The 18,884-nt window shown below is 36.6% G+C and overlaps 1 protein-coding gene across 1 annotated transcript; it reads left to right on the top strand.

The window, feature by feature from the left end:
* The first annotated feature begins 16 nt into the window (after window positions 1-16).
* On the top strand, window positions 17-18,548 carry LOC139721612 ((3R)-3-hydroxyacyl-CoA dehydrogenase-like). Its single transcript, XM_071632943.1, has 8 exons — window positions 17-152; window positions 3,729-3,805; window positions 6,041-6,366; window positions 12,980-13,075; window positions 13,665-13,750; window positions 15,912-15,996; window positions 16,921-17,038; window positions 18,099-18,548. The coding sequence occupies exons 2-8, from the start codon at window positions 3,760-3,762 to the stop codon at window positions 18,113-18,115; spliced, it is 774 nt and encodes a 257-aa protein (XP_071489044.1). The 5' UTR covers window positions 17-152; window positions 3,729-3,759; the 3' UTR covers window positions 18,116-18,548.
* The last annotated feature ends 336 nt before the right edge of the window (window positions 18,549-18,884 follow it).

Here is an 18,884-nt window from a genome sequence, read left to right as displayed (position 1 = left end):
AAGAGAGCTACCAGAGTACTCGCTCGCTAGGCTAGGGAGCTCTGGTTCTACGGCAGTGCTATGAGGTAGATATCTTGGTAATCTCACTAACATCAATCAGTGTAATTGCTCGTGTTACCAGCATCACAATCTTCTCAGATCGGCAGAATCAGGTGTGAATAACCTATTTAACTTGTTTGATTCCCTTTACCAGCAGTGGTTCACTGACCGGAATTACCACTCTCATAAATATCATTAGTCCTTCACGTTCCAAAACATGTATGTTATCTGAACTAACCTTACACAACTGTATGCATGTCCATGATCGCGATACGTCAGTCAATGTTGCTGTTGTTGTTTGTAGGGTGGAACATCCTATTACCGGACGCTTTTCTTTGTGGCTTTGAATTCCGTACTCATAGAATGAAATTTCGGCTAAAAACAACACCACTTATTCACAGACTCATGGAAATTACGAATTCAGCCAACTTACGTCATTTCTTCGTTCCAGTTTTTAGAAAATATGCTTCAAACATACCCCTCTAAAAATAGTGGTTTTTTGCGCCGTGCAAAATCGCATTGTATTACCGGACGCTATTTTCGTAATCGAATAATCGAGGTTTTTCGCACCTAATCCTTGCACCAGAATCACAATTCATCCCACAAATCACCGTAGGTGTACACATTCTCACCGAGCGGATGACACACACAAAAAATCTGCAAATGAAGCTCAAATTTCGTATTTTACAGTAAAATGTCTGTCTTGACCATTTCGAACAGTTCACGCAATAAAACCTTGTGAGAAATCGACAACTGGTTAGAGTATACGTGCTTTGTCTATGGGAGCTGCACGCGCGGGCGATGAGTTGCGTGCCCCTTGGCGCACAACTATTCCGCATCGTTCGCGTTTGAGGACGATAGCTACAAATTTCCGATATTGATCAGTGAACTTTTGGTTCTAATAGAATCTTCAGCATTTTTCCTGTATGTGAGTGGGATTTCATGGAATTTCAGTCGCGAAATGTGATTCAAACATGCATAAATATTAACTATAAACGAGGTGCGGGTCACTCAACTATAAATTTGAGGTAAAATGTGAATTTTTTCGTGTTTTTACATTTTTATGTGGCGTTTTTTGCGATTTCGGTCCACGCAAAGTTCTGTGAGGCTAATCTACGAAGTCTCGCGCGTACAGAATGTCATTAGTACGCAAAAATGTGCGTGTCCGGTAATACCATGGTGTCCGGTGACACCATGCTTGCCCCTACTTCCTCAGGTCAGGAAAATAGAACCAGGATCGGCGAGGGGGAGGGCCCCACACCCTTTTTTAGGCAAAATGATAACACACGTGGATTTAATGGGCTGCAACACAGATGCTGAGATGGTAGACCCTATCCTAACGTTAGGGGTGTCTCATAAAGCTGTTCGTAAAGTTACGAACAACTATACGAGTGACTGGTGATCAGTTCTTGTGCTGAATTATGGAAATTCTGGTAAGTATAGCACATCAGAACTGATTACTAGTCGCTCGTAAGTTGTTCGTAACTTTGTGAACAGCTTTATGAAACAGGACCCGCTGCGACTCGACCCCAACCCGTACCGAGTCGACTCGGCTAGCGGCTGTTACTGCCTATATATACAGTCAAACCTGCCTTAGCGGCCACCTCTCTATAGCGGCCACCTGTCTATAGCGGCCACTGAAAAATCCCCCCGAGAGAAAAGCAATGTTAAAGACCCTGTGTATAGCGGCCACCTGTCTAACGCGGCCAGCGGCCACAAATTTTGTTTCCCGTGGTAGATTTTAACCTGTCTATAGCGGCCAAAAACTCGATGGAACCGTAGCCGAGCCGATAATTCAGCGTGTTTTTCTGCTTGTTAGCCGTGCCAGTCATTCCTGGGCAACGTTCAGTGATCGCCATCGTTGCATTCATCACTTATTCAGTCACATTACGCACTAGTGTTAAGCTTTCTTCATGACTGTGCACATGCTACATGTACTGTGCAACAATTTCATAAACACCGGCATTGTTCTATGTATGATACACACATGTGCATACGTACACACATACATGTACATGTAAGTATATATAGATGTATACAACGATGATACATGTTACCTGTCTATAGCGGCCACCTGTCTATAACGGCCACTTTTCCCGTATCCCTTGGGTGGCCGCTATAGACAGGTTTGACTGTACTGGTTACAGCGCCCCGCGCCAGGGTTAAAAAATTGGTATCCATGACATCTCAAAGTGTTTAATGCTGGACATTCCCGACAAATTCCTTCAAGTCAAATAGGCCCTAGATATTAACATCTAACGTTAGAATTCTATATGCTCTATTGAATTAGAAGGTCTATGCTTTATAGGGGCGGATCCAGGAATTCCGTAAAGCAGGGGACAGGAGGCGCCTTTATTTAAAGGAGGGCGCACAAGCCCCCTCCCTCCCCCATTTTTTTTTTCTTTTTATCTTTGTTTTAACAAATAATAAAGAGGGGGTGCGTGCCTTGTGCCCCCCCCCCCCCCCCCTTAATCCACTACTGCATAATTCGTTGCATGTACCGGTACATTTGTTGCTATAAGATCTCTTTTCATTGTCATTTTCAAATGTAAATAAACACAATAAAAACTAGGCCTAAATGTATTCAGTTTTCAGAGCCATGACTATACCCTTCACTTCCACCACTAACCCTAACCCTACCAAAACCTTTTGAGGTATCCTAATGAAGCTTGGCATGTATGTGTATTAGGGGGTGAAGTCGTGCCTATCAACTTTTGGGTGCACATGCTCGAGGTCAAAGGTCAAAAGGTCAAGGTCAAATACATAAAATTTCGCTATTTCCGCCATATCTATGCAATACCTGAAGATATTTTCTTGAAACTTAGTGTATACATGTATTACCCAATTAAGATTCTCTGGTGAAAGTTTGGGTCATGAGGTCAAAGGTCAAAAGGTCAAGCAAAAATATTAAAACTTCACCTTTTTTCTCTGTACCTTGGAAATTGTTCAAGGTATCTTCATGGAACATAGTATATTTCATGTACTGACTGGCAGTGATTATCTAAAGAATTTAGGGTTCATGGGGTCAAAGGTCAAGGGCAACACTTCAAAATTTTACTATTTCCGTCATGTTTATCAATGCCAGCAGGATTTTTTTTTTTTTTTTTTTACACTTGGTGTATGCATGTATAACCTAATAGAGATTCTCTGGAAAGTTTTTTTTTCTTTTGTTTTTGCCTCAAAGGTCAAAAGGTCAGAGATCAAATGAAAGTGCTGAACTAAGTTTTTCCTCCATATCTCGGAAGTGGCTCAAGTTATCTTGAAACGTATTACATATTTATGCATGTTTTTGCCTGACAGTGATTATCTTATGAATTTTAGGGTCAAAGGCCAGATGAAAATGGTAACAATTTACTATTCAATACAGAAATTGCACTTTTTCTCCATACCTTGAAAATTACTCAATGCATAACATGTGAATGGGTCAAAGTCAAGTTAAAGTCCTTAAATCCCAAGTACATGCTCTCCTATTCATCGAATTAAACCAAGGTCAAGGAAGGTGAACATTCAACACATTTGTGACAAACTTGTCATTTTAATATTTTGCCAATTTTGTGAAAATGTAATCACACATTGTCCACATGTACTATCTAGACCTATCAGGAGAATCATGCATTATGGCGGAGGCATACCAGTCGCCATAGCGACATTTCCAGTTGTCTTTCTTTCTTTCTTTATTCTGTTATTAGTTTGGGCACCGGTGGAATAAAAAACTCCAACATGTCATCACATCTTGTTCTATCAGGGAGACTGGCTCTTGTCACTGGTGGGTAATGTGATTCTTGAAATCTTCATCAATTTGAGGATTTATTTTGGTCTTTGCTTTGATATTGATGACAACTGCTAATGCTGTGGTAGCCCACCAAGAGGAATTGTGAATAAGATGAAATTTAGTCTGAAACAAAAGGACAGAGTTTAAAGGACAAGGTCACCTTCATAGACATTTGGGTTGAGTGAATGCAGCAATATTAGTAGAACACATCAGTGAAAGTGTGAGGAAAATCCGACAATCCGTTCAAAAGTTATGAATATTTAAAGTTTCTGCTCAGTTATGTCTGGATGAGAAGACTACTATAGCTTGTGATGTCACATGAGTACAACGGTATAAAGAAAGTATAAAGAAAATTCACCTTTTTGATATTTTCACTTTTCTCGCATAACAAACGAACACTCGACTTCTCTCTTTCAGAAGGCAAGGGGAATAATATTATCCTTAACATACATCAGTAACAAGTCCAAGAAATGTGCACTTTATTCAAAAAGTAAAATTTTGTGAAATTCTCTTTTTAATTTCACTATATCGTTGTACGCATGTGACATCACACACTAGTAGTCTTCTCATCCAGCAGTAATTGCGCAGATACTTAAGAAATTCATAACTTTTGAACGGATTGTCGGATTTTCCTCAAACTTTCACTGATGTGTTCTACTAATATTGTTGCATTCACTCAATCTACATGTACATGAAGGTGAACTTGTCCTTTAAAGATATTACAAGCACAATGAACATTGAAATTTGATCAATATCAGAATATAAAATAACATACTGTAGTTACTTGTGTGAAGTTGGAAGATTTGATATTTGTATTTTACAAAACATCTCAAACAGTTGATACGAATATTCAAATGATAAAGTTTATGCTATCATCATCTCACAAGTTTTCTGTTGATCATATGCTAAAACTTACTTTTTTTTCTGCAATAAAAGTGTATTTATCATAATGTTCCTGGCTGAATACTGTAAAACGAGGAATTTTCGCGTGCACTTTAATTTCGCGAGCGCCAAGATTCGCGAAATTAAAATGCACGCGAAAGTTTTTGTTTACGCTATATGCATTGAACGCCAGTGGCACTTCGCGAAAATTTCATGCCATGAAAAAAGCTGTCAGCTGCAGTTCGCCAAAATTTCATGCCGCGAATATATCATGTTTTACAGTAACTTCAAACCAATGGTCAGTCAGATATGATTATTATATTATGATTTGAGACTACGACAATTGAGACTGAACAAAAAAAAATGATAATGATAATACTGTAGTACATTGTGTAGTGGTAACTACATTTCTAGATTTTATATGCAAACTACAGGGCAAGTTCGTGAGGCAATGACATCATCAAAACTCTTGTACCAGGTATATTCATATTGACCGTTTAAGGACAGTCTTGTGAAAATTAGCAGAAACTTCACAATTTCATAACTTCCCTAGTTTTTCAATGTGATTTTGATCAAATCTTTACTACATACTATTGCCTAGGTACAATTTTACTTAATCTTTTCAGAACTTCCCTTTAATTTTCATGTCTCAAATGTTATCTTACAGATTATAGATTCCTAGGGGATCATGAATCTGATAATGTGCAGATAAGTTAGAGGTCCGGGTAAACTGAACTGTAAATTTCACTGTGTATGACCATGGACCATGGTATGACATAAACTGTTGAAAGCATGAAACTTGCTCAAGAAACTAGTAAGTAGTTACAGAGCTGTTCATATGTATTATGAAAAAAAAAACAAAAAACAAACATATGACATGTTAGATGCGCCACGAGAATTCCCTCACTGTGATAGTGACACACACAAAAGAAAATATATTCATAAAAATTGACCAGCTCTGGCTGTGAATTGAAGAGTTATGAATACCTGGCATTTGTGTGTTTAATATAAATATATCCAATTATCCAAGTTTTCATGATGTTTAGAGTGTAAATTCTGAGCTTCATGTACATGCAGCTGTTTTTTCATCACAAGGTCAAATTATGTGGGTTAGAAAGTAAAGAAAGACATTTCAAGTGTACCATGGAGTGCGCATTACTACAAGGATTAAAAATGTATCATGCACACACTTATGTTTTTTAGAAATAATTGTATGGCTTTGTGTACTCAAATTTGAATGCACCCACTCAAGTAGAATTATACTCTTGAGCATCAAACTGTATCAAAGGCTAATAGACTGTCAAAACTTCTTCTTTCATTACTTCTTGATCCCATGCTAACACACAGGGAGTGGCAGTGGAATCGGGCGGGCAGTCTGCCAGCTCTTTGCCCGAAACGGTGCAAGCATTGTCGGCGTCGATCGCTCACAGAAGGCCAATGAAGAAACCATGGCCAGTCTCCCAGGAGAAGGCCAGAGTGACGGACAGGTTCATAGAGCGTTTGCAGCTGATGTCACAGACAGGGAGGCTATTCAATCCATTGTCACAGAGGTGACCAGCTCCTTTGAGAGTCCCCTGTCAGTCCTGGTCAATTCTGCCGGCATTTTTACCTCTGGATTTCTGCATAACACCACAGAAAAGAGCTTTGATGATGTCGTCAATATCAACTTAAAGGTACATATCACAGTACTTCCACAAATGTTGCACTTCTCCAATTCAAGGAGCATTGTAAACCATTTTGAATTAATTTCCAGTATGGTGATGCTTACTGAATACTGGTCGTTGTGTTTGTTTCTCCCTTCCGTGCATTGTACAGATATTGAAACCACAAAAATATCCTTTCAGTACATAGTATGAATGAAATGTTCAGATTTTTTTTTCAAAGCTGATTATAGGAGGAATCAAGGACAATAGACTCCGTGCTTTGTTCTCAAGGCTTTGTAAAGTCTTTCAGTTTTTAGTTCAGTCATGCACTGAACCATGTAGCAAGGATGAAAATGGGAAGAGCGTCAAACACCATAGCTCTGATTTCAGGACCTTAAGCAGAGATGAAAAGTTAGCAGATATGGCCATTTTTACAATCAGTGGTGTAAAACACGGTTTTGGCACTAATTGGTGTATAACTTTCTTATACACTGACAGATATGCATTATTTTTTCTCATAAACTTACCACCCACAGTGTCTACCTTGGGTACCTTAATGAACTTTCCTCTCTTTTTCTTTCAGATGTGGCATGCACTTACATGCTTGAAATCCAACACTTTTGGTGTATGCACTCTGACATGGGTTTTTTGTCAGACCTAGCATATTAAATTGTTCATTCCTTTTCATTATTTTTGTTGTTGTGGTGATAGACAGGTATCCAACATTAAGAACTATTATGTTTACCAGGTTCTGCTTTGTCTTCTTTAAAGACTGAAATTGTCCAAACTTTATGTTTCGGAGGTGACATTTTCCGTTAACAATTAACCCCTCTTTTGAGTTAGCTCTAGCTCACAATTATCAAATTCAACTTTGCTAATTTCCATCAAAACAGAATAGTAATCAATCTGACTTAACTTCGATCCAAAGATTATTTGATTCAAATAGCTTATCATTTTTTGGTGAGTGTTTATAAATTTATGCAACTTTTCCGTTAACTTTTCTGTCACCTCCGAGACAACAGATTTATGTATTTGATTTTTTTATTCTTGACATCAGTTATACATTACATTTGCAAAAATGTAACATATCCCCTCACATTATCTCTGAAGGAAGGTAGTAGAAATATAGCCTGTTGTTTTCATTTCGGAGTAATTTACAATTTTCCGTTAACACTTGTCACCTCCGAAACAATCGTCACCTCCGAAACAACAAGCGTATTATATTTGATAATTTCTCGAAGACAAAGCAATTTTGTTTGATTCTGTCCAATTGACAGGAATCTCTTTTGGATGAAAATAGTAATATGGCAACAAGAAGTGAGAATTTTCTAGAGATTAATAAAAGATCTAATAAAAACTAAGAATTACTGTTTCGGAGGTGACAAAACACTGTTAACAAGAGTTTTTGCTCATTTCTATTGAAGAGAAACCATGTCATGTACACCAATGGTTTCATTTATTTTAGTAACATAAGTCTCAAAGTGGAGAAATCAACTAACACACTCTCACTCTTATTTTTATTACTATACTGTACGTTTTAGGTCAAATTTTACATTTTTTCACTTTTTTAACAAAGAGAATGCACAAAATACACCCATCTGTTGTATATAATATTGTAATCAAGATCAATTCTCCTGCTTTAGTTAAGTAAACATATAGATGCTTTCATCTTAGAAGCTTGATTTCCAATTTAAGCAATTTAGTTGTGAGGATTTACCAATCACAGCTTTCCATGTAGGTTGCTTTTTCTTGTGTTTCGGAGGTGACATTGTTTGTTAACAACATATTGTTATGTCATAGTGAAAGGCAAGACTTCAGTTCCTTTTCACTATCTATTAACATTTTCAAATACATTTAATATCTACAAAATCATCACAACAGAAGTGACTTTTGTATACCTAGCTCACCAGAATTCCTTTGATACCAAAGTGATACATGCGGCAGTTCATGCATGCCCTAGTCCACAATCTTAAAAAAAATCATAAAATAATCAAACTCCACAAAAAGGCCACATGCCTACATGTTTAGCTGGTACACAACTTGTTTTGAATTCTTAGTTGTTGTTTTTCCATGTACAACGTGGTAATCATAAACAAAATTATGTGATTTTTTTTTTAAATATGACAATAATTATTACATTTTCCAAGTTGAACCAACTGTTTATGACATTGTATTTTTTAAGATTATTGAAGTTATCTGACAACTTAAGTGAACAGAGGAACAAGTCCCCAGGACAGGAAAGGGAAAGATCCAAAAACAAGATTTGTATTTCTATCTCAATATAATTTTGATGACGTGTTTACCTTGTTTTGTTATTATGTTTTATCTTAGAATTTGGCTTTAAGTACTGGAATTTCAAGGAAAAGAAAATGGTTTCTTAAAGGACAAGTCCACCTTCATATACATGTGGATTGAGTGAATGCGACAACATTAGTAGAACACATCATTGAAAGTTTGGGAAATTGGACAATCCATTCAAAAGTAATGTTTTTTTTAAGTATCTATGCAATCACTGCTGGATGAGACGACTACGACAGTGTATGATGTCACATGCATACAACGATATAAAGAAAATATAAGTGAATTTCACAAAACTTTACTTTTTGAAAAAAGTGCACATTTCTTCAACTTGCTACTGATGTATGTTAGGGCAATATTATTCACCCTGCCTTCCAAAAGAGAGAAGTCAAGTGTTCTTTTGTTATGCAAGAAAAGTGAAAATATGTTGAATTTTCTTGATACTTTCTCTATATCCTTGTACACGTGTGACATCACAAGCTATAGAAGTCTTCTCATTAAGCTTTGACTGAGCAGAAACTTAAAAAATTCATAACTCTGGAACGGATTGCCTTATTTTTTCTCAAACTCTCACTGATGTGTTTTACTGATATTGCTGTATTTACTCAACCATCGTGTCTATTGAGGTGAACTTGTCCTTCTTCGGTCCCTTTATAAGGTTATTTGAGACCAGTTTGTGTCTTGGACCTTCTGTGAAGTTGATGGGTAAAATTACTGAACAAAAAAAAAAAAAAATTTCCCCATAAGTTCACACAAAAGCATTATGCTGCTCTCTTCAGCTGGGAAACACAAACTGTTGTCTTAACCAAACTGTAAAAACTTGCTAAAGATTAGTATGAATTACAATCTAAAACAAAATATGAGCTGGTATCCACTATCATGAAAGAGAATAACTAAACAAAATAACAAGTAAGAACTGAAAGAAAGAGCTTATATTTGAAAATTAAAGCCAAGAGGAAAGACATGAATGTTCACAATATATTAGTTAACACCTGAGAAGTTGGGTTGTCTCTGTGTTGTGTCACCTCCAAAACAATAAAATGATTTTTTCTTATCTTATACTTTTTACTCTCAAAAGTGACTAATGATTGCTGGTAATTTTCAAGCAATTCAGAAAGATACATAAAATATATTTTAGTAATGTTTTAGTAATGAATCTGGTATACTATAGAAAATTTATCCCAGATGAACCAAACACCTTTCACCAGTATTATAACATTTGTATGGTGGCTATCAAGAATGCTGAAGAATTCATGAACATCCTTGAATTAATCTACATGTATTTATAATACTATGTGCAAACAAAAACATAATACAAGTCAAATAAGAATTTTTGCTTTTGGCATTCATAACCTATGTCCCCACCAAAAAATTACAATGGTACCCTCCGCAACGATAACTTTAAAGATAGTGAATCAATCTAAAATACAATTCGAGGGATTTAAACTTTAAATCATTGCCCACACCTTACAGAAAACCCCATTCAATTTGCTTCAGAGGTCAAAGCAGAAATGAGGATTTTTGTAGAGCGTGTCAGGAATCCCTTCCCTCCAAGTTCTGTATATTGTGTTTACACATTAATATGCAGTTCCAAGAGCATCCAAGTGCTAAACTTGGAAGAATCAGACTCCTGACATCCTTTATAACAATCCACATTTCTTTTAGACCACTTAACCAAATTGACTGGGGCTTTCTGCAAAATAGAGCTAAGATGTTATAATTTAAGACCCCAAAGTAGATTTTAGCTGATTTAATCATATTGGGTGCTATCAATGCAAAAGTCTAATTGTAATTCTGTTTTGTTGTTGTTGTTGTTGTTGTTGTTTGTTTGTTGTTTTTTTTTGGGGGGGGGGACATACTATATGAATACTTGAACACAATGTTAACATTTAATGTCACCTCCGAAACAAAGTTATTCTTCCCTGATGTTGTGGAATAAAATGTTCTGAGAGCAAAGAAACATTACTAAAATGATCTTACACCCTCATTTCAATTTAAGGTAGAAAATGGAATGCCATGTTTCTTCAGGTTACAATATCTAGCTTATGTCCGTCATATTCTTACTGTAAATGAATATTTCAACACAATGTTAACATTGAATGTCACCTCTGAAACGAAGTGATTCTTCCCTGGTGTTGTGGAATAAAATGTTCTGAGAGCAAAGAAACATTACTAAAATGATCTCACACCCTCATCTCAATTTAAGGTAGAACATGGAATGCCATGTTTCTTCAGATTACAATATTCAGCTTACAACCCGCGTCCAAATGGAAGGCAAACTACCGGTGCCCATGCTAATTAATGAAGTGTAAAAAAACACTTGTTCTGTGTGGTTTATCTGCTTGAAACAGGAGTTAATTTCTTGTTCTCGAGTTATAATTATTAAAAACATTGATAAAAAGAAGAAGTTTTGTGTTATTGTCACTTATTCTCAAAAAAACTGAGTGTTAATATTAATGTCACCTCCGAAATATTCTATTATGTTAACTGTCACCTCCGAAACATCCATGTGTGAAAAATCCAAGATTTAAAGAAATGATTGGAATTTCATTTAACCTACATAGGAAGGTAGCCCTTCTTAAAGACTTGTTATAGTATAGAGTTTGACCTGGCTTGCCCTCCAATAAATAGTTAAAATCTTAAAAATTGCATGTCAATTGGTATTTTTACCAAAAATTTAGAAATCTCATGTATTTTTTTTAAAATTCACTTTATATTCAACCCCCAAATAGTTTTGATTCACAAACTATATATTGTTGTTAACCATATAAACTTTGCATGGTGAAGTTTGACTACAGAGTTTTGTCATTATGGTGCAATTCATGAAAACAAAATTTTGCTTAAATTTACTTCAGGTGCCAGGGTTTTCCTTAAATTACACCAATAACTCTTCAGCTTTAAGGTCTGAAATGTTATTTTTTCAAAAATTTGAATACTTTCCCACAGGAATCAAACAGAATAATGAAAAAATATTTTGTTTGAAATTTTGACCCTCTGAGTACAAAAGTTACACCACTGATCGTAAAAAAGGCCATATGTTACAAAATTATGTCAGCTGTGGCCTGTAGTAATAGTAGTACAGTGTATCGCAACATACCTGCTTATGATTAAGAGTTTTATCCTGTTTTAAAATTATGTCCAGAAAAGTGGAGCTGATGAAACAATTGAATAAGTGTTCAGTCACATTGTTTCTTAGAACTATTGTGTCTGTGCACATACTAAAGGAACATGTCTTGGTGTAGAAAATATCTCATCCAAGGAAGGTGAAATTCTCTTTCCACCTCCCTGGTCATTTGTTATGCCTTGTGCATGGACCTTTCTCTAGAGAAAGTAGCACTAGGCTGCTAACTACAGGCAGTTCATTGTGGCAGTAAGGTATATACAGCATATTGATTCAAATTCATGCAGACTGCAGGAAAAAAAAAACATACTTGCAAGCCTGTACCTTTCTACGTTGCTAGCTTTAGTGCAAATTACTCTTGAGACCTCTAGAAGATATTTTCAGTTAGTTCTGCTGGACAGGTAACTATAAACCAGTACACCATCTGCATCTTCGTCGCAGACAGCTCATGTCTGTGCATAACCTGTTATTGGTGTCTTTTTTTTTTAAGGAAAAGCCCAAACCTGTTCAAGTCATTAGGTGAATATTAGTCAATGCATTGCTAACTAGAGAAGCACTCTGAGAGCTCAGACCTCCGCCAAGCATGCAGCTCATTTCCATCACTGATCTTGTTCTTCCATAGAGATATCAGTGATTTCCACCCATACATACTTATAGCATGCTGAAAGTGTTATAAAAATAGTGGGCTGAAAGTCGCCCGATTTCCCAATATAGAAGCCTTTGTTACGTCATAAACCCTCAGCTGCACGGCGCGCCTCACCCTAGCAGAAACTAGAGCACGCACTTTAGTGCGCGCATGCAAACCTCAAATACCCGCAACCTAAACTCCCAAGTTCATTGACCCTATCTGCCAAAATATCAAAAATCCTTCGTAAATTCCCAAAAAATTCTCGGATCACTACCAAAAGTTAATCGTTTGTTACTTGTGTCATTTTCAACCTTTCCTGCAAGTTTCATCCCAATCCGTTGACTACTTTTTGAGTTATTTTGCACACAGACAAACTAACTAACTAACTACCATAACGAAAAAGCACACAAACCAACGGTAACGAAAACATAACCTCCTCCCTTGGCAGAGGTAATAACTTCTTTGGAGATGAGCTGAAATGAATGATTCATTTGTTGCTACACCGTCTACGATTCGAGTTTTCCGTGTTACTTTGCACATGAAGACACTTTGGGTAACTAACTGCTGTTCATGCTTTAATGTAATGTTCAATGCAGGGTACCTTCCTAGTGACACAAGTGGTCAGCCAAGCAATGGTCAAAAGCCAGGTGACTGAGGGCAGCATAATCAATCTCTCCAGTCTTGCAGGAAAGGTATTTTGTTGGTCATGCATGTCTCAATCGACGTAGTGTCACCTTGTCAGTGTGGCTTCCTTTATTTCTGTACAATGTGTGTCTCACAGGTGTGATCTCCTTCTTGTCAGTGTGGCTTAGTTTGATTTCTAGTTCCATTTGAAAATGTAGAATTTGTGACGTTGTACTTCAGGAACTTTATCAGGAGAAATCAAGTTTTTCAAAGTTATGAATATTGAGATAGGAAATTTGTGTCAGTGTGGTGGTGGTGAATGATGTGTGCTTAAAGATATTACATCCTGTACAGTCACGCCTATGTCGTTGGCAATATAGCGATGTACAGTGTACATTTTAAGTTTATAAAGCTGTTGTTGTTCGCATAGACCCACAACTTGGTTGGTTTTGCAGAAGGATCAAACAAAACATTTTTAAAAAAATGTGCTAGTAAACATTTTCACTCTCCATGCAGGGATTAAATTGTGACAATAACTTTGAATATAACCAAAATGGCATTTGATGTGACAAACATTTTTCAGAGTTTTTAAGGACTTTATCTAAGACCTGCATTCTACTTGAGAATAAACGACATGATTAATTCTTTTTAACGCAGATGGCCCCTGCTGGTATGCTTCATTACTCAGCAACCAAAGGCGGAATCAAAGCAATGACTAAATCGATGGCCAATGAGTTGGCAAGGTCTGTTTTTTAAATGTTCAACTGTCAGCAGACATAAGGTCTCTCTGCATCTTGCATCTTCCGTGTATGCTTCCCTTCTACATGTAATTTGTATATTATTTAAACCTGTGCTGTTAATTATGCAATTTGATGAATAGAAACAAACCATGTAAATTATTGCCTGCTCATATAAAATCATGATGGTTCGAGACAAATAGTAATCAACAAATCGACAATCAAATCTCACTTATGAGTAGTTCATTGTAGTTATTTTGAATGTGTGTGGCCAGTACCTGGGTCATCAGGTCAGTGATAATTTTTGTAGTGCATCATACTTGGTAACATGATCAAAGATATATTTTCGTTTAGTGACCGATTAAGTCTCAGGATACAGTGGACTCCTGTTATAAAGAAGTCCTAGGAACCGGCTGTTTTCTTTCGTTACCAATATATCAAAATTTTATAACTCAACAAATTAATAAACAATGAAAATACACAGAGTGGATAATGTTGCGGCTTGAATTGTTACTTCGTTGTAACCGGAATTTTGTTATAACCGTGTTCGTTATAACGGGAGTGCACTGTATGACCAAATGTTCAGTTCCTGGACTTTCATAGCTCCATTGATATGTAATTTGTCCCATTTCATATCCAGGTTGAAGTGTAGCTGTGTACTCAAGCATGCTGTCATTAAACATTTAAAAATGATGGGTCAAATACAAAAATGAAAGTGACATTACACTACTAAAGACAGGAAAAAAGAATGTTTCAGATTTCATAGCATTCTTTGATATACTTACTGTGAAGTTATGGGTGGAAGGTAATTTGATTTCTGTTTTAGGTTTGGTTTTTTTTTTTTAAGTGATAAATTAGGTTTCATATTTATGATCCAAATGACCTTATTTCAAATTTTTGTCAACTTACATGTCTGCACCTTTATCAGGATATAGAATTTTTTTCTGGAAATGTGTATGCTTCCAGAGGTTTGGTGAGTTTAGAATAAGTGCTCGTGACTGCAAATTTTGGTTTCCCAACACACTCCCAACTCTGTCATTGAAATATGATGTGCAATAATGTGACTTACCAAGATGTGGTATTCATGATGGTTATAGTATCATAAGTGTCTTGATGTTGTAGCTGTTGCCGTTTTTTTTTTCTTTGCTTTTTGTTTTTGTTTTGTTTTTTGCTGTCGTTTTTATCTTGGCTGCCATTAATTGAATTGAGTGATGGTGACTCAGTCAATCTGGTGCTGGTACAACTTTAGTGGTTCCTATGTCACCACTGTGATGTGTTTTCAAAATTACATACTGTACGCTGGAGGAAAATTTGTAAGATGCACCGTGCTGCACCCCTTGCCATTTCTGTGAAAGAGTGGCATGTTGTCTTCTTGATCTTTCCTTAGAGGGATACTTTTATGATATTGGTGATGGATCTCGCAGTGAAGACATAGAACATGTCACACATGCAATATCAAACTCTATCTTCAAATTGTCCATGTCATCTTTTCGTGCCAGAAACCTTTGCAAGTTTTGTATTGTCATATGTCCTGCAGCATTATTGCTAATAGGGAAGGAATCTGATTGACGAGGAGCATAGTGACTGTATTGTTCATATTGTTACTTCTTGCAACATAGCCATTTGTGATTATCATTGACCTAAAAGCACGACAATTCCCTCATGCTATCAGGTCTCTCACAATATCAGGGTACACAAACAAAAGTGATAGAGTTTGGACCTGCAAAATCACTTTATTGCAAGAGGCTTTTGTTATCCAACCTCTTTATTACTTATATTTGAGCTGTCCCATTTTTGTCACTTACTGCTCTGATTTCATAAAACTTTTGGACAATCTAGTGTATACGCCGAATACTTTGCAAGGTTTTTATTTTAGCGAATTTCACGAGTCAGGTGTTCTACGCCAAAATAAAGACTCTGATCCCGATGTGGATGTGACGTACGCGTGTTCATTTCTCCGTTCAGTACAGGACTCCACAATCGCGAATTTAACCACTCGCAGAATCGTCGAGAATTCCAAATTCGCGAAAATTTAGACTCGCGAGATATATGGCGTATACAGTATGTGTGTGTGTGTGTGTGATTGTCTGGGTGTTTTAAGATTAAACCAAGGGCTCTCATTTCAAAGACATTATTCTAAAGAATACTTCCTCCTTTGATGTGACAGGTTCAACATTCGGTGTAATGCAGTCCTTCCTGGTTTCATTGACACACCCATGACAGCAATCACTCCGCCGGAAGAAGTTAGTAGGGTGAGACATTGAACAACATCTTCTGTCTTTTCCCCCTTTTGCATAGCTTTGCCTTATGTCTTTGGTTGCTTCCATGCTCTCAAGTGTCATCCCGATAGAACAAGGTTTGTTGACACTGCTTGACTGTGGAACCCAGCCTTGATAGCCCAAATAACTGGCCAAAGATACCCTCTTCACCTTTGATAGTTACTGTAACACCAGAAATATGTGCAGTATGATATTTTTGCGAAGTGCCATTGGAGTAATAATTTAAAAAGATGTTCCAGTTATCACCTTTGATGCATATGTGTAGGCCAGTTGTATCACAAAACATCCTTCTATATAAAAACTTTTGCAGTAAAGCCTAAAATGTTAGGAGATATAACTATTTTCTCATTAAACCATCACTGTAGATGGTCCAGTCTAGAAACAATTCTGTTATCATAACTGTTGTTCACATTTTGTACATTTAACAACACTTAACATTGATTACACGGATTAATGTTTTTGCACTGATTATTTCTGTCCCAAGGTCACATTTCAGAAATATTATTAAGGGCTAAAGCTGGGTTTTTGTTTTATCTGCAAATGGTAAATAATGCCTTTAAGAGAAGTCATCACATCATGTAACTAATGCTTTTCTAACAATTGATAATGATAATTACCATCATTTATCAACGGCCTTTTCAAAATAGATTCAAAGCGCTCACACAATTACAAGAAAAATACAAGAAATGGACAGTATATTTACTGAAAAAAAAGAAAATACAAAACAAAACAAACAATGGCATTAAACTTGATGTGATCACTATATCATTGGAATCAAATGAAACTAAAAATAATAATAATAATGCGGTTACATCCGCCTTTATCACATGACTGCTTTTACATCATGGGCCATGTATGAACCAAAATCTTCCCCTTTGTGCCTCCTATCTCATGCAGGTTGAATCCAGGATACCTCTAGGTCACACAGGGAAACCAGAACACATTGCCGAGACGTGCCTCTTTCTTGCTTCTTCCCGGAGTTCCTACATCACTGGGGCCAGCATCGAAGTGACTGGTTAGTGCATATCAATAAGCATAATTATTATCTCCCCCCCCCCCCCCACCCAAATAAAAAAAAATAGCAATACTATATAAGCTGTTATTTCACAGGGGTTTCATTTTCGCAAATTTCGTGAATCACAGTTGGATCGCGAATTTAACAACACACGAAAATGTCTCAATAGCTTTGTTAATTTATAGTGCATTAACGTAAGCGTCAGCGTCGATTCGCGAAAAAAACATCTTGCGAAAATATCTATGACCTCGACATTCGTGAAAATATCTGTGACGCGAAAAATAACAGCGTATACAGTAATAATAACCAAGCACTATGTTTGACTATTATTTTAGATATTTAAGTGATGCCAGTGCGTGCAAAAATGAATCAGAATGAGTGAAGTTGTCCTAGTATGGTTCTAAAGTCATTTGTGTGTGTATGTAATTACAAGAAAGAGTGGAATTATGGCATTCATTGCATTACTATTGAAAGCCCTTACCCCATCATGAGCAAAAGAGTTTTCATGTTTGAAGCTGAACTGTCACACTTTTCTTTACACCAATTGGGCAAGGGAGGGGTAGAATCTGCCCACTTTTACTAGCTAAAAGGACCAAAGAAGTTTGATCTAAGCTAAGGATTTAAAAAAAAAAAAACCCTCTCGTGAATGATGCTGAACTTTTGAGAACATTTTATAAATCAGTTGTCTATCTCACCGCGTTGAACTGTAAAGCAGCAGCACAGCTGCATGGATTCAATCCTGCTACCCTGAAGATAGAGTTACAGCTATTTTCAGCTGCAGTCTGTACTTCATATAGATTTTGGTCTTTAGTTTAAACATTTGTTGTAAATGAATGTGGCAAATAAAAAAATCATAAGAATTGTGATACATCTCTACTTACAAGAAGTCGCAACACCTCTCTAATGCCCGTGGAATCAATTTCTATTCTTGTATGTTATCTATCATACAGTCAAAGACAATACAATAATAATCTTTACATCTGTAGTCACTTCTGGTGTGGTATTTCCTGTGTATTAATTCAGATGAGAAATTTTATATCTTTTTATTTTCATTGTTCAGGTGGTCTTGGCATGTGAGGGATGAAAGACAGGTGCCATTACACTGACTCTCTGGACCACAGTGAGGACAAGACTGTCTCATTTTCTTCCAGAGTAGTGAATTGTAATGACTAATTTTGTACAGGATTCAGTAAAAGCATGTAAATGGTGGTGGTGACAAATGACATAGAAGCAATAAATGGTACAGTACTAGTCCGTTGAGGACAAAAAAGCTCAGCTCAAATTTAAGACTGGCATGATAGGATCTGCTCGAATCGATCAGATGGTTTAACATGCTGTCCTTGTATTGATGTCCTTGTAGAAATCTTTGCTCATATAGTGGTCAGTGGGTCAATGTATGACTGTATGTTTTGATTTGCAAATGTTGCCACACATGGAACTGAAATCATGGTAAATTTAACTACATTGTTGCCTGTTGATGAAATGATGGAATTACTGCAGTATGCAGTTGCAGGATACGATTGATGTAAAGATCATTAGTGGTTTTTTACATGCATTTTCTTTTTAAATTCTCCAGTTTGTTTGTACAAGTTAATATGTATAGGCAATTATAAATACACAAGGTTAAGTGTATGTTTGGCACTGTAACGGTACTTTTTCTTTTCATCAGTTAGACGCCGTCATATTATTTAATGCATGTAACCCAATTTTAAGAGAGCATGTGTATATAAAGTGTACATTCCACAAATGTTCGGATACAACGAGAATCCGGATATAACGAGAAAAATTCACTCGGACCCGATGATCTCGTTATAATGGGATTCCCCTGTACATGTATAGTGTATCT

The sequence above is a fragment of the Diadema antillarum genome, unplaced genomic scaffold (assembly GCF_040938485.1).
Source record: "Diadema antillarum isolate AM-2024a unplaced genomic scaffold, OU_Dant_1.0 scf00000146, whole genome shotgun sequence".
In the NCBI taxonomy this organism is placed as follows: Eukaryota; Metazoa; Echinodermata; class Echinoidea; order Diadematoida; family Diadematidae; genus Diadema; species Diadema antillarum.
This window is presented reverse-complemented; position numbering and strand designations above follow the sequence as displayed.

Excerpts from the sequence above, each read along its gene's own strand:
- LOC139721612 (XM_071632943.1), top strand. The coding sequence starts at position 3,760 with ATGTCATCACATCTTGTTCTATCAGGGAGACTGGCTCTTGTCACTG. Across the intron at positions 6,367-12,979 it reads TCGTCAATATCAACTTAAAG|GGTACCTTCCTAGTGACACA; the intron begins GTACATATCACA and ends TGTTCAATGCAG. Across the intron at positions 15,997-16,920 it reads CGCCGGAAGAAGTTAGTAGG|GTTGAATCCAGGATACCTCT; the intron begins GTGAGACATTGA and ends TATCTCATGCAG.